The 15,519-nt window shown below is 37.8% G+C and overlaps 1 protein-coding gene across 4 annotated transcripts in view; it reads left to right on the forward strand.

Moving 5' to 3' along the window:
* DAAM2 (dishevelled associated activator of morphogenesis 2) overlaps positions 1-15,519 on the forward strand; it is a 185,667-nt gene that overhangs the window by 128,730 nt on the left and 41,418 nt on the right. For all 4 annotated transcript variants that reach the window (XM_048935124.1, XM_048935123.1, XM_048935122.1 and 1 more), the window contains exons 6-13: positions 2,693-3,026; positions 7,796-7,906; positions 8,888-8,991; positions 9,646-9,712; positions 10,853-10,970; positions 12,481-12,619; positions 14,046-14,104; positions 14,514-14,698. In XM_048935124.1, coding sequence (XP_048791081.1) covers positions 2,693-3,026; positions 7,796-7,906; positions 8,888-8,991; positions 9,646-9,712; positions 10,853-10,970; positions 12,481-12,619; positions 14,046-14,104; positions 14,514-14,698 — 1,117 coding nt within the window. The remainder of the gene's footprint in view (positions 1-2,692; positions 3,027-7,795; positions 7,907-8,887; positions 8,992-9,645; positions 9,713-10,852; positions 10,971-12,480; positions 12,620-14,045; positions 14,105-14,513; positions 14,699-15,519) is intronic.

Consider the following 15,519-nt stretch of genomic DNA (forward strand, 5'->3'; position numbering starts at 1 on the left):
AATTCCAGAGTGTCTGTTGTCCCAGAAACTGCTGTCACCATTTCTTCCTTTATCTCCCTCTTGCATGAGTTCTGTCCTTTCCGGAAAATAGAGGACTAAGTGTTTTGGGAAAGGAAGGTGAAAATCATCATTTGATTACTGCTTCTGATGTCAGCTGAACTGCAAAGGTACTTGGTTGTGCTTCCTATTGAGTAATGCAGCTCACTGTGTGCTCTCTAAACTAGGAAGAGTACAGGAAAATGCCGGCATTGTTTTAAATTATGTCATTAATCAAAGTCTGTGACATGTACCACTTCCTTGCACCTTTCTGTCTTTGGAATGACCTCATCCAAAAAGGCATAGAAAAATTGCTCTGCCAGTGAATTTAGTAAGGGATTGTATTTAATTGGGACAGTGTGATTTTTGTGCATTTCACATTTTGTTCACAGTCAAAAAGAAGGCCAAAATACATGAAATTTCTAATGTCTTGTATGTCTTGTCATAAGAGCAGGCGTTTCATCTGAATGTTGACTTTAGAGACCGTTTGTTCAGCTGCTTCTTTAGGATGTTTTCTTTTTTTGGGAGTTGGACTAGATGACTTTTGAGGTCCTTTCCAACTCAAATGATTCTCTGATTCCATGTCTTTGGAAAGGTATCCACCCTGAGTCTTCTCTCAGCCATGAAACTGCGAAGAACAAGCAAAATGACTGGTTTCTGTTTTTTTGGTTCTGTGTGTGTGTGTGTGTTTGAGTGGTTCATGTGTATGGCAAATCCATAGAACTGACCTTTAGAAACGAGGAGGAGCAAAGCAAATTTCAACTGGTCCTCCCATCACCTAGGCAAAGATCTACTCAACTTTTGAAGCCCAAGGTTAGAGAAGTGCAGTAAAGTCAATGGCTTCACATTGTTTGGTAACAAATTGAGTTTGTGCTTATTTTGGTTCCCATTTTATCCTTAGCATCTATTTTAGCCATGAATGTGCTTTGCATGCCAGCAGCATTACAGAAATTGAACTGTTGATCTTTCTATAACCACTTAAGAAACAAACTTTAATGACTTAATAAACTCCTAGTGCACAATATGTGATCCCACCATGTAACCTGGAGGCACAGGGGCTTTTGCTTCTATGATTTGTTAGGGTAGTCAAGAGGATGCATCCAAAAAATGTGCAGTCAGACCTGTGCGAAACTTTGCAGGCTATCTTACAGACATTCACATTTCAGGTAAACTTTGTTTTTACTATTCATGTGTTCCTGTGTGTTCTTGCTCTTACTCTGATATTCACTTTGAAATTCAGTTTTGAACAAAATCCAAACCTCAGACTGAAGCTTTGCTGAAAGCACCAGTCTTTGCCATGTTTCTGGTTTGCAGGCCTGAATAAGCTGAAAGTTGGCAAATCCATCAGCAGAACGAGTATAACTCTCATGTAGTTCTTATATGGTGTGGGGTGTATCCACCAGTGCACCATGTGTGTAAATTTCATTTTATCCAAGAAATAAATAAGTATGCCTCAGCTTTGTATTGCTGTTGCAGAAACATTAACAGAGATCACTGAAATGCTGGAAGTCTTTCAATATGGTGCTTCCATACTTGATGGATATTAGAAAAAACATCTTACAAGAGAAGGGTAGTACATTAGGGAAGTATTGAAGTATTGATTAAGGAGAAAGAGGGGTTGGGTAAAAGCTCTGAGCTTCAGACATAAAGTACTCTTAATTTCTTACATGGATTACAGTTGTTAACAACTTTTCATGTGTTTGAGGTCCACATGACCACCATGGGGTGGTTGTGGAATTACTATTGTTGGTGTACCTTTTGGTGGACTGAAAATTCAAGTTTAATTCACGTGGTTCTGTGCTCAGGCATTCTGAAAAGGTACATTAATGACCTTCTAGAAGAAGCAGAGGTAAACAAATTAGTCTAGAGAAATGATTTGCAGCCTGTTTCACGTTTTTGCATCCCCATTTTGAAGTATGCAAATTCTAAATGAAACATTGCAAAAATGATCAGTTTGAATGGATTTATCTAACTCCATCAATTTCTGTAACTCGTTCTAGTAGAATGCCTGAACGGACTAGTATTGTGTTTGGTTTTTTTTTTTGTTTGTCTTGTAACCTTGGTTAATTCTTTAAGCTTATTCATGACATTTTCCCTATATTATTTCTATCTTCAATTTCCATGATTTTACTCTTAATAAAGGTGACTTTAATGGTAGAATGGAGTAGAAACAACATAATAGTCAATATAAACATTTCAGTGTACGTTTAGATTTTGATGTGTAATTTGGTAACTGAATGATTCTATATTTCTTCAATTTATGATGCTTTTACAGTGCATTTTGCTATGGCATATTGGCAGTGGTGCATGTTTAGTATACATCTTCAAAATAAAATAATGCAGCCAAGGCCTCTTCAGAGGCTCTTATATGCCTCTTGCATGTAATACACTCCTATACATATATTGTGGGTTCAAAGTGTGGACTCTTAACTCCCGAGTCATTACAGTTGATAGTCACAGAAAAAGAGTGAGAGAATCTCTGATTCCTCTTTTTTTTTTTTTTTTTTTTTTTGTCTCTTAAGATCACAGGATAATTTCCAGATATTTAAACCCAGCTTTTGCATATGCTGGGATCACAGAGTTGAATATCTTTTGAATAAACCAATTTTCTTTACCTTTAGTTTGGTTTTGTTCTTTTCCCTGCGTATTTTTTCAGGTTTGTGATGAGATTCATTGAGCTGGATGGTCTGAGCTGTTTGCTGAACTTCCTGAAAAGCATGGACTACGAGACCTCAGAAAGCCGTATACACACATCCGTTATAGGGTGTATCAAGGCACTGATGAACAACTCCCAAGGACGGGCTCATGTCCTGGCTCATCCAGAGAGTATCAACATCATCTCCCAAAGCTTACGGACTGAGAACATCAAGACCAAGATTGCTGTTTTGGAGATCCTAGGGGCTGTCTGCTTGGTACCAGACGGTCATAAGAAAGTCTTGCAAGCCATGCTTCACTACCAGGTCTATGCTGCAGAGAGAACAAGATTCCAGGTAAGGGAAGGATGCTTTGACAGAAATAGTCGATATAATGCATTTCTGCAAGGACTGTTTTTATAGTGTGCATGTTGCAGTACAGCTAGGCAGAAGAAAGGCAACGTTTCTCTTCAAATAGGTTATCATTACATTTTCTTTTTTTCCCAACACCTGATTGCTTGTCATTGACACTAATTTAAAATCTCTTGTGTTTTACCTTAAAAAAGAGGGATCACTAAGTTAGATGAAAGTTACTAATCTGTTCATTCTCTAACCTGATGACATTTCTGGAGTTCTAACCACTAATTAAGTTGGAGGCTGTATGGTTTTACTACTGTTTTGTCTTGTTTTGTAAGAGTGAGGAAGAAAAGTGCACTTCTATTTGCTGGCAACTGTTTAAAACCTGACCTTCTAGATAACTTTCTGGTAACAGCTTTGGATTGGAACACTGTTTATTTCCAACTTGCACATGCTCAAGTATGGTGAAATGATGAACAAATTATACGTTAAACATTGTTCTATAAAAAATTGCATGTTTAGTTGAATGTTAAGCTGTTGTTGCTCACTGTTCTAAGCACTATTTGTTACAGCTAGCCAAGAACAATAAGAAGAATCATCAACTAGCAATTAGTAGAGAAGGAAAGTTGAGACTTCAGATGCAGTCCTAACTGCACTTACATTGGCTGTGTATTGCTATAACTCTCCCTATTTCAATAAGGAACTTGCAGTTTTATACTTGTGCATCTAAAGTTAAAATCCATATTACAGAGAAATTTCTGTGTGATATAAGCAGCCGTAATCCTAGTCAGTGTAATTAAATTTCACTCGATCACAACAGCTAAAGATTACTGTTCTAAAACTGTGATGCTGTAATGTTTTGGAAAGGTTGTCCTTGTTTTTCGCAAGGGTTAGCTGTTTGGTTTGTTGGTTGTTTTTTGTTTTTTTTTTTTTTTTGTTTGTTTGTTTGTTTTTGTTTTTTAATGAAGCCAGAAGAGGTAGGTAGCCCTTCATAATCATGGAAGTTCTCCCACAACAAAGTTTTACATTTGGCTATGAGAGGAATCTCTGATGTACTTGTTGCCTCTTTCTAAACTGCCAGCATGTCATCTGTGTGTCTGACTGCAATTTTCAATTCAGTCCTCAGCTTTCAGCTGGAGTTGTGTTACAGATACTGGAGGTTCTCCAGAACTTACTTCCCTGTTGAGATATTGGTCCTCCCTCAAATGAAAGCCTTTGAGAACTACGACTTCACCCTGTATTTCCTCTATTCAATGTGTTCATAGGGTTGTCAAAATCAGGTTTTTCTTGGACTTGCAAAAAGTTTCTATAATCTGTCTATTTACTTCCTGTTGTGACTATTCCTATTTTCTTACATTTGTCATAGCTTCTTGTCTGAGATGATCCCTTTGCCTTCTTTAGTTTTTTACCCTCCTTTTAGGTTGCCCGTCTTCCTGAAGTAACTCTTCCTTTAATTCCATCTTTACTCAAATACCACAGTAATAGAAAGACATTCCTTAAATCTCCTTCCTGAGGCAATTTGGAGAAGTTCTGCCTTTGCTTTGTCCAATTTTCATTTGAATGTGCTTATTTGCCTACAAATCTTACTCTGCTCCTTAAAGAAGAGAGATGAAAGAAAAATTTGGAAACTGAAACAATAAACCCTCAAAGCAGAAAGAGTAGAGTTAGTAGGATGCACTCTTGGTGTCCTCACTGTCTTTTCCATCTTATGTCTTCAAAATTGTCACTAGCTCACTGTTTGACCATGCGAGTGTTGCTGCATCTTTAGTTTCTTGGGTGCCTTCTTGCGAAGGTGAAGATCTCTAAAATGCTGTGGAAACTGAGGATAAAGGTTCTGACTTCAGTATTGTTAATGTCTGCATTACGCCATGTAAAATAAAACAGGTCACTTGGAGGGGACTTTGAAAGATCATATAGTCCAAACTGACTGATCTTCACTCTGAAAGGACCACAGTGTTGCTCTTCCCTAATTGGTTGCATTTCAAAATTATTGCTTTGCTGTTTTCCCTCATCTATCTTGTGAAGTGAATGCGTGGTGTTATGATGTTGTATAATATGTACTTTTTAACATACGGGGTTTTGAGATAAACCAATGTTGCAAAATTATAATGCTGTAGTGACCCAGAAAGATATTTCAGGATATACTTGTATCCTTCCAGCCCAGTGTGCTGTCTGAATACTCATTCAGATAGAGTTCAGTTAGGTGTTTGATGCATACTGGAAGGGGCTGACTTAATTTGCTGGAGAAAATATTAACTGTGTTACTTTGGACAGAATACTCTGTTTTCCTCCATAATGCTGCTAGAAATTGTAAAGCTGAAGGTGAAGAAATGTAGTTTGATATTGTCAGTTGAAAAGGTGGAGATTAGAAACATTCCTTCCGTAGCCCCATTGCCTGGTTTGTATTAAGCAATGTCAGTACAGAGCATGATCTGCAGAGAGAAATCTGATCGAATCAGAATTGTAGTAAAGGAGCTAAAGAGGAACAAGTTAAAGTCCTGTATTCCAATTTGATTTGCTTCTACCCCTCAGGGCTCATCCAAAGCCTTTTGAGGTTTTCTGCAGATTGAATGAGTCCTTACTGGCTGTCAGTGATGAGGAATAATGAGATTAAGCAAGGAAAGTTTTGCTTAAATGGTAGGAAAAACCTTTACAACCATAAGATCAATTAGTCCACAGAACTGGCTGCCAAGAGGTGTGGTGAAGGAAATGTTCACAAGTGAAGACTTGAACCTCAACCATTTGCAAAGAGTTGGAGATATTGGAATTCAGCCATGCGTGGGTGTGGAATCCAATCTTTAGAAATTGCCTGACCTTACAGTGTTTCTTTCTAGAGCTGAGCAACAGTGTGCATATTGCAAGCTATAGTCACCATGATGAAAATATTGAAAAATAATGTTAGAGACAGAGTTGAGAATTTGCTCTCAGATGGTGTTATTATGCTTACAGTATCTGTTGTAGTTTTCAAGGAAATAAATAGGAGGCATTACTTTTGGAACAACCTGTGTATTTGGCCTTAATACAACTACTAGAAAGTCATGGACATGGTGGAAGTTCAAACACCAGGAATTCACAATTGCCAACTGGGCAATCTAGAAGTTGCAGGAAAAGGAATTTATGAAATCCAGTGAAGTTGGGAGAGAAGTTAAACATTCTGTGCTCAGATATAAGAACAGCTGTCAGTAGTGTATGATAGATCAAAAGATTTTCACAGAAAAACAAGCAGAGGTTTCACATGAAGCCAGGAACGTATTCTTTCCCCATGGGATGTCCTGGAGGATATTCCCTGTGCTTCTGAAGACATATTTCCACAATGATGTCCATTTTCTACAGGAAACAAGATAGACCTATGAAACTGGTGACTAGCTTGGGAAAAATTTTGCTATGAATGAACACTTTCAGTAGTCAGGAACTGAAGACTAAAGGAAAATGAACTTCTTTACTCAGCATCTTAGCTTCAAAATTCTGTTTAGATGAATCTGCTGAGCTGAACTCTAAAATGTTATTTTTATCCTCTTTCTCTTTTTGTGGCCAAAACTTCCTGGGAAAAGTATTCCATCAGTAGTACATCACCAAAACAAACACGAGTGGGGTTTTTTATTAATAATGCTAGATCCATACAATTAAACTGACAGAGCTCAAGTGGAGTTTATTACTCTTCTGGTAAAGAAAATAATTTTTAGAATAATGAACTGATCAGAGAAGATCTGCTGTGAAGAGCAGATTCGCAGATATCAGCACAAATCCATAAGTAGAATTGCTTCTGTAGCTAATCAGTTCTTATATATATAAACTCTTCAGTAAATATTTGGTTGGAATTAATCTGAAATAGACTGCATATGGCAGAGGTTAACAAGCTATTTATCTTTTCCCCCTCTCTTTCTGTCTTGAGGTGTTAATGAGATTATGATGATGTATCTACATGTATGCAGAGATTACGTCAAGAGCATTTCTGTATGAGATACCCCCAAGTGTTGAATACCCCTGATATTTCATTAACAGGGAGATGTAACAAAGAAAACTGGAGTTCAGCTGCACTTCCACTTGAATTCAGTAATTTACCCTTAAGCTGTAATAACTTTGGACTTGAGGATATTCCTGTTATTTGCAAATCCTTAAAAGGACTTGACCAAGAGGCCAGTAATTGTCTATTTCGTGTGAAATGGTTGTAAGTGAAGGAGCAAGGAGAAATCTTCCAAGAAATCTTCCAATAGAGAAATAAATGCAAATCTTCTTATAGAGAAATAAAAGACAGCTTTTCTTTAGAATTTTCTCCCTGTGCCTACACAAGTGCAACCTATTCTGCTGAAATCCAAGAAAATAGTGAAAGTTACTTGAGTGCTGTGAGTAAAGAGAATGAATCTGTTGATGTTATCCTCTATGTATAAACTTCTGTATGAAGTTAACTAATATGAGGGAGGACACAATTTTGCTGTTTTCTTAGATCATGTTGGCAGGAACTGTAAAGGCATCTGCTTTTTCTCCAATAGCTTGTTTAAAAACAAACAAACAAACAAAAAAAAAAAAAAAAAAAAAAACCTTTGTTTTTAATTAGGATCTCATGAGCATTTTATTCCCATCTCTATTCTTCATTTGTTATTGTGATGTGGCTGGACAAGACTGCTAACAATCATCACTGAATAAAGTTATATCTTTAAGCAAGTATATAGTAAATCAGAAGATGACTGTTCACAGAACCATGAGCAGTAAGCAAAATAGTCCAAGAAATAAGACTACATCCTCTAACCTAGCCTGTTGTTCTGTTTTAGACATTGTTGAATGAGCTAGACCGAAGCATGGGGCGATATCGAGATGAAGTAAATCTCAAAACAGCTATCATGTCCTTTATCAATGCTGTTTTGAATGCTGGTGCTGGTGAGGTAAGTCACTGTCCCAGAAATTCCATCTCAAATGTCATGCTTGAATTCATTTACTCTGGAAGTGGCTAGTAGATTAAGTCACAAATGTTGTGTGAATGGATGTACTTTGTGGAAAATAATGCTGAATTGTCAAGTTCATTATTACACTTGTCTTCCATGTTATTTAATTCCCAGCCTCTTCTAATTCTTCTAAGATAGCTGACTACTTGCACTGAAATGATTGTGGCATTTTTTGTTTTTGTAAGAACTGCAAAGCATTTATCTCCTTGATAATCAGCCTTTCAAAAAACTTCTTGGTTTACCTGCAGAAATATTTTAAAATGTTAACATGTTTTGACTTAAAGTCAAACCCCAAGTGTATTAATTTTAAAAAAAGTCTGAGTTCAGTAAAGTCAGTTTCTTGGTTTTCAGTCACAATAAATATGGAGGATAGTTTAAACTGATTTTGATTCACTAAAACTGAAGTGTCACTAAAAGTTTGGCTTTTTTTTTTCTGGCTAAACCACAGTAGGCAACAAGCTTGTAAGAGCTCTGTCTGGCAGAGTGCTCTATCTGCAGCCACCCTTCACAATCCTGTATGAAGGTGTCAAGTTCACCAGAGTTTCTGGTGATTTTATGACAGATATATATATAAACTATGAGAAAGAACTGTAGTTCTGTTCATCTCTAAGCAGGAGATAGGTTTCTAATTGACTAGCATGTTAAGGACCCATACCTTTTGTTCTTTTTGAAACATAGAGTGTGCTGTTCTGGCTAGACTTGCAGAACTCATTGTAGATACAGGAGAACAGTAATCTTAAGAGAAACAGAGGCAAAGACATTCATGTTTTACTTAACTTACTGAAATCCTGTAATCATCCTGTGAATTTGGTGTCAGGAAAGAGGATATTAGAAAGGGAAGAATTTAAGATATAAGTGAATCATTTTAAATTTAATGAACAGTTCTGGAACTTAGTAAATTCTTTTTCTTCTCTTTATAAGGACAATTTAGAATTCCGATTACACCTACGATACGAGTTTCTAATGCTGGGAATTCAACCTGTCATTGACAAGCTAAGGGAGCATGAGAATGCAACACTTGACAGGTAAGAAATGTTCTCTGAGAACAGTCACTGATCACAGAAAGATCTTCTTAAAAGCTCTCCTCTTTTTGAGTTTCACATTCAAGCACCAAGCTGTTTCTGTCTCTCCCTAAAACTGACTCCCTTTAAAAGACAAAAGAAATAATTGTCTTTAAAATTAAAATCAGCAGATGGAGTAGAAAATGCACATACTAAATTGGCAGTGAGTGTGGCAAGGATTTCATGAATTGTTCTTTTTCTAAGCTGAGGATGACATTCAGAAAAAGAAATTTGAAAAAGGCAAAAGGGAGAATTGGTAGCAGCTTCATATGGCTTTGTTGTTGCATGAAAAATAACATTAAATGACACCTTCAAATTATTTTGTTAGAAGTTTTATGGATAATAATTGTTTTTTCCACTGCAACTCCCCTTACCTCAACACGGTGACAAGCATTTTAGGATTTAGCATTAAGGATTAAAGAGCATTTTTACCTCCTTTGATTATTCATTTTGGCCTATTAGTGACCTGTGTCAGTTGTCTTGCATATACATTCCAATACTTCCATGTAAGAAAGCATGCCAATTTCCAAGCATTGCATTCTCTGTGGTGGTATGTTTTGTTGAAGTCTGAGTTATGCTATGACAGTTGGTGATTTTTATTTTTCTGTTTTCCCTTAGGCACTTAGATTTCTTTGAAATGGTCAGAAATGAAGATGACTTGGAACTTGCAAAGCGATTTGACCTGGTAAGATTTTCTGTGGAGTACTTGAACTTGCCGAAGTTGAACACCCTCCTTGGATCCTTGATGCAACTTCCCTTTTATATTTCCTGAAAGCAGCGATTGGCTTTGATGCTGAGACTGGCTAGTCCTCTTTTTTTCACTGTTTTTCATTTAGAACGTATGGGGTCGCTGGTGAAACAAAAACAATAATCACAGACAGGCATTCTGCAAAGTGTCCTGACAGAGATTTCTTTTTTATGTTTTGCTGAATGTTCGGGAGCAGAGGATGCTATCAACACTATTCTCACATTTGCAGTCCTGCAGTCCTGATGATCCAGATGATTCCAATTTCAGGCATCTCCTTTACAGGACTTTGAGTTTTTTACAGAACTTGGGCTCATCTCTGGTACTTTTTCCAGTATATCACTGGAAACTCTCCTAAAGACTGTCACACCAGAGGCTATAGAGAGGGGCCAGTATTTTAAAATGGATGGAATTTGAAGATGTGCATAAAACAAGGAAAGTTTTCACAACTGCTAGCAACAGTAATGGGCTTCAGGGTCCAGAGCAGTTGTAGTTTCCTTTTTTTTTTTTTTTCTTTTCTTTTTTTGGAATAGTTCCTACCAGATGCTGATACAGAGCAACAAGTGTTTCCATGCCAATTGTCTACTGTGATTCTGTGCAACTTCTTCCTTGGACCCAGAGGTTTTCATAGTGTCATCAAATAGTTTCAAGATCAAATGGCGTTTAATATAATCCAACAACTAAAAATGGGCAGCAACATCTTTCTCAAGATCAGTGCCCAATCCAACTCAATTTTGGATGCTTCTTTGGATGGGACATCTTTCTTTTTTTTTTTTTTTGTTTTCCTTCACGTTTTTGCTATTACAGAACAGCTCTTGATCACACTGAGGCCTCCTAGCCTTCTAACCTCTTGCTTTGGAAAACTTTTCTGTTCTGGGGTAGATCAATGCCGATCTCAAGACCTATGTACAAGCTCTTCACTGGGCTTGTAGCTGCATGTTGCAAGAGACTGCAGAAGTCCAGTTGCTGGAAACTCGCCTGTGTCTTGCCTGCTGGTCTTCGGTCTTTCACAGCTAGTTAAGCTTTTACTGTGCATGTTCTTAATCTGATTTATTATTTCACTACCTTCCCTCACTCCAGATCCACATTGATACAAAAAGCGCCTCTCAAATGTTTGAACTGATCAAGAAAAGATTGAAGCACACGGATGCCTACCCCTATTTGTTATCCATCCTTCAGCACTGCTTGCAGATGCCATGTGAGTATCTCACAGTTTTCTGGAGAAGGAGTGTTGAAGAAATGGGTGAAATTTTGGCATGAGCACAGTGTCACAGATACCAGGACACACTGCTTGTGTCCTCCATTCAGAACTTGGCAGTGGCTAAGGGACTTGGTGTATTGCACTGATTCCATTCAGCAGATTTTGTTGTAGTACTTAAAGCAGCAGCTTGACCTCTCTGCACTTGCAAATAAAATTAAGTAGCTGGAGACATTCCAGTTTGTCACTGACAGAGCTTATAATGACTTTAAATTAGAAACTTTTAAAAAGAGCTGTTGTGCTTTAGATCAGAGATTTCCCAGAAATAGATACCACTTTGAATGTTAACAAAATGCAGTGAGGAATTTTTCTGGTGAAACGATACAGTACAGAAAGCTGTTCTGTCACTGGGAAATTCCACAATAAGTCTTCAGGCTGCTGTCCTATGGCAAAATGTCAGTGGAGGGCTCCTGAGCTCAAAATGAAAAATAACATTGGCTTTTGTTTTAAAGAGAGATGATAGGAATCTACTTGTTAACTGAAATAAAGTAATCCAGTCACGTTTTCAGAGTGCAACAGCTGAGCAAAGTTACAGCAAGATCACCGAAGAATTACCTGCCCTAATCCTGTTATAAGGGATTTGTTTTGGTTACTTTCAGCCATACTTGAGCAGTCAAACTGAGAAATCAACATGAAGGAGAATTACTGAGAATTACATGAAGGAGGTATTGTGGCATGTTTTCAGGCACTGATTAGATGAAAGTACTGCCTTGCATAAATTCTAGCCATTGTTTGTCAGTGGTCTCTTTACTGTTATTGTTTAAGACAGTACTTGAGCTTTGTGTATTGATTTGAAATGTTTGGTGGCAGAAGGATATCCTTCTAGGATAGAACAGGATTGCAGTGGAGCAATTTGAAATAATTTAAAGGTCTAGATTATGTAACCCAGGGAACTAAGGTGAACTTCGTATTGGTCTGGCAATATGAATGGCAACTAAATTTGACTAAATCCAGAAGATCAATCCCTTTAGTTCAATTTATTTTCTTTCCACAAATTTCGACCACATTTGTATGAAATTTTCACATCGGCTGAGTTTGACTGACTTTCAGAGAAGAGTACACAGATGGAACATCTGACTTTTTTTATTGTGCTTGATCATAGTGTTGCCTAGGTGCAAAATAAAGTAAAATACCATCAGGCTGCATAAAATAAGTGATAGAATCACTTCTGTAGGTATCTAAAGCACAAGATGGAGTTGTCTGTCAAGAGGATCACACAACCTGAAGGTACAGGTCAGGCACAGTGTTGCAAATGCCTGTTATGATTTGTTCCAATATGCTAAGTATTTGCAACTAATCTGTCAGCAATAATTCAGCGTTAGTGTTCTGTAATTTACTACCTATGGGATTAACATGGTGACCAGAAAGGAGGAAGTGCCCATCTGTCAGTAAACCTGTGCACTTTAGCGTGAAGATGGAAGTTCTCACGTGTTGCTCATTTTTCATACAGATAAGAGAAATGGAGGAAATTTTCAGCAGTGGCAGTTGTTAGACAGAATACTCCAACAAATTGTTCTTCAAGATGAACGAGGAGATGATCCAGATATAGCTCCACTGGAAAACTTCAATGTCAAAAATATAATTAAAATGTAAGTTGCATTGTTTGTTTCCGTTATAAAGCTGTAACTATATGTTAAGTATGCAGGTACTTAGGAAATAAAATATCTGAGGAGTTTCCTGTGCTAATTTACAGCTTTTTGTTGGCTTGCTAGTGTTATAACTAGTTTCCTTCCAATGACAACTCCACCAGATGGCATTTTCTAGCAGAATTATTGTGTTTGGCTTCTAATTTCTATTAAATATTAAGATAGCTAGAAGAGCAGAAAAAAATATCCTTGATTGTGCAGTAAAACCTCCTTGTTTTTCCTTTTTCTTTCAAGATGTTGATGAAAGCTTTCACTGATATTCCCAAAAAATGTTGTCCTCTCTACTTGGATCTCATTCCTCATTAATGAGCACTTAGTTTAGAAAAATTGAAATAGTTGAAAGTAACACCCATCTAGCACATAAAGCTTTTTACCTCAGTAAAATGTCTGCATGTGCTCACCCACTGACTTGGCCAAGGGTTCTACCATTATTTTTTCCCATAGGATGCATCATTTGAGAAGTCTAGCTACATTAGCTGGCTCTCATCTCAACTTCCCTGTTCTCAGTCCTTTTTAAGCCAAACTTTTGGAGTCTCCATCCCATCCATCTGCCTCTGCAGGTAATTTGTGGCCCGTTACCCTTCTGAAATATCCACTGGAAAGAGCATTCTTATAGAACATATGAAACCAAGTTCTCCTGTACTAAAAATCTCCCAGTCCCTACTGTTATAGTCATGAGTCAAAATTTAAACTGATTTCTCATCATGGAAAAATACACTGATGTTAATCTCTTTCTGTGTATTTGGATATCAGACTCCTTTGTAGACCTTGTGCCTGATCTTCCATTTCTGCTTCCATAGCTACTACTCATTTTGCATATCTAATCAACCCCCAGCATGCTCTGCATATTTTCTGTCAGTAGTAGGAAATAGCTGTGCCAGTATAAGATATGAGCGCTGCCTTGTAACTGATAAATTACCCAACAGATAAACATTCTCTATCCTCTTAAGAAACAAAAAAATATAGAACTATGGAAAGTAGAAAAAAATGGCAATGCAGTCTTGTGTTAAGGGTAGAATAATTTGTATCCCAGAACAGCTACAATCATTTTAGCCATGAATTTTGACTTTCGAAGTAAATACACTTGGCACTTTTAGGGCATTACCTGAAGACAGAAGAATGCCAGTGTCTGTTCCCCAGGCATTCTTTATTCGTTGTGAGACTTTGAGCTACAAGACACCTTTATAATACTAACTGTTGGCTGCAGTAGTGATCAGGATCTGGAAGCAAACTGACCACTAGCATGATCCTGATTAAACATGCATAAATTTACCAGGTCGTCTTTTGCTGATCACTACATACAATGGCTGCTTGCCTTTCAAACTGGATAGCTCAGAACACATTTTTATGTTCTGATTTCATCTTTCAGGCTGGTGAATGAGAATGAAGTCAAGCAGTGGAGGGATCAGGCAGAGAAGTTTCGAAAAGGTGAGTGCATCCTCTGTGTTTGGGGAGGCAAGAGAGAAAGACTGTGACCCATTCACAGAGCAGCGGGAAGCTGAGATAGGCACAAGTGACTGTCTGGGTTATCTTTCGTGGGCTAACCCTACTTTGTTCCTTCCAGCACATTTTGTATCATGATAATTAGTTTATGTGCTTCATAGGATGGGGCTTCCCTCAATAGTGACATGAAATGATTTTGCAATCTAAGTGAAATTTGGGCATTGCTGTATTGATTGCTGAAGATTGCTGTCAGAATAGTCAGACTTTGTTTTCTTTTCTCCATATCACACATTCCCAGCTGAACTGACAGACTTATCAGCTTTATTTCAGAGTAAACTCCATCTCTTTGTTCGTGAGATTTATTTCATCAACCCTGCTTGCCTGTTCTTCCTAGATCATGCTGAACTGATGAGCAAGCTAGAGAAGAAGGAGAGGGAATGTGAGACAAAGACCCAGGAGAAAGATGAAATGATGAAGACACTGAACAAAATGAAAGACAAGTTGCAGAAAGAATCCTTGGAGCTGCGCCAGGCCAGGGACCAGATGAATGACCTGGTAGCTCAACTTAATGAGTACTCGGTATGAGACTGGGACTCTTCCCATTCTTGTTTAAAGCCTGCTAACTAGTGAATGATGAACAAAAGAACGTTACGAGTGAAGCTCTTTCTGTGGTTTGTACAGAAAGAGTCTGTCTAGCCAGCTGCTCATCTTTCAATTGAGAACAAAATCTCTGAGTGGATGGTATAGATTGGATAATTCAGGAATGAGCTGCTCCTTTCCTTCTCAGTCACCCTCTATGCCAAAGCTTGTGAGGAACTGTGTTCTCTTCTAGGCACAAATTTTACTGTGAGGTGGCCCTGATCATTATTTTGATAGAATAGAGAGAAATCTGCCCAATCTGTAAGTAATTTTAGTGAAGAAAGAGGTTTCCCATTGTGCTTCAGGAGCATTTGTGCCTCCTTGGACCTTTGCAGAAGTGACAGGAGGAACTGCGTAGTGATCCTGTTCCAGTAACGTGTCTGTCACAGTATTGTCTCTCTGCCACAGGACATAGCCCTGAGAAGTTACTTCCCTACTCTCCTTTCTGCTCCAGCTTTGTGCTAGGATGGCCTAATGACAGCTATTATGTATTTCAAACCCTAAGGTTTAAAACCCAGGAGTTCAGAAGTTCAAAGATTGAACTTTTCTCTTTCTTCATACATAAGGATAAAATAATACATTTTGGCTTCTTTTACTAGCTTTCTGTTTTTCTGAGCCATTTATGGTTCCCTTTTTCAAGCTCTTCTCCACAACTTCAAGGGTTTGAAACTTTCTCTTAAATGAAAGCTGAGATTCCTCCCTTTATTGCATGGCTTTGAGTGCAGGAGGCTTTAAAGAAAACATCAAATATTTTGAGACTC

This window comes from Lagopus muta, chromosome 2 (assembly GCF_023343835.1).
Source record: "Lagopus muta isolate bLagMut1 chromosome 2, bLagMut1 primary, whole genome shotgun sequence".
Taxonomy (NCBI): domain Eukaryota; kingdom Metazoa; phylum Chordata; class Aves; order Galliformes; family Phasianidae; genus Lagopus; species Lagopus muta.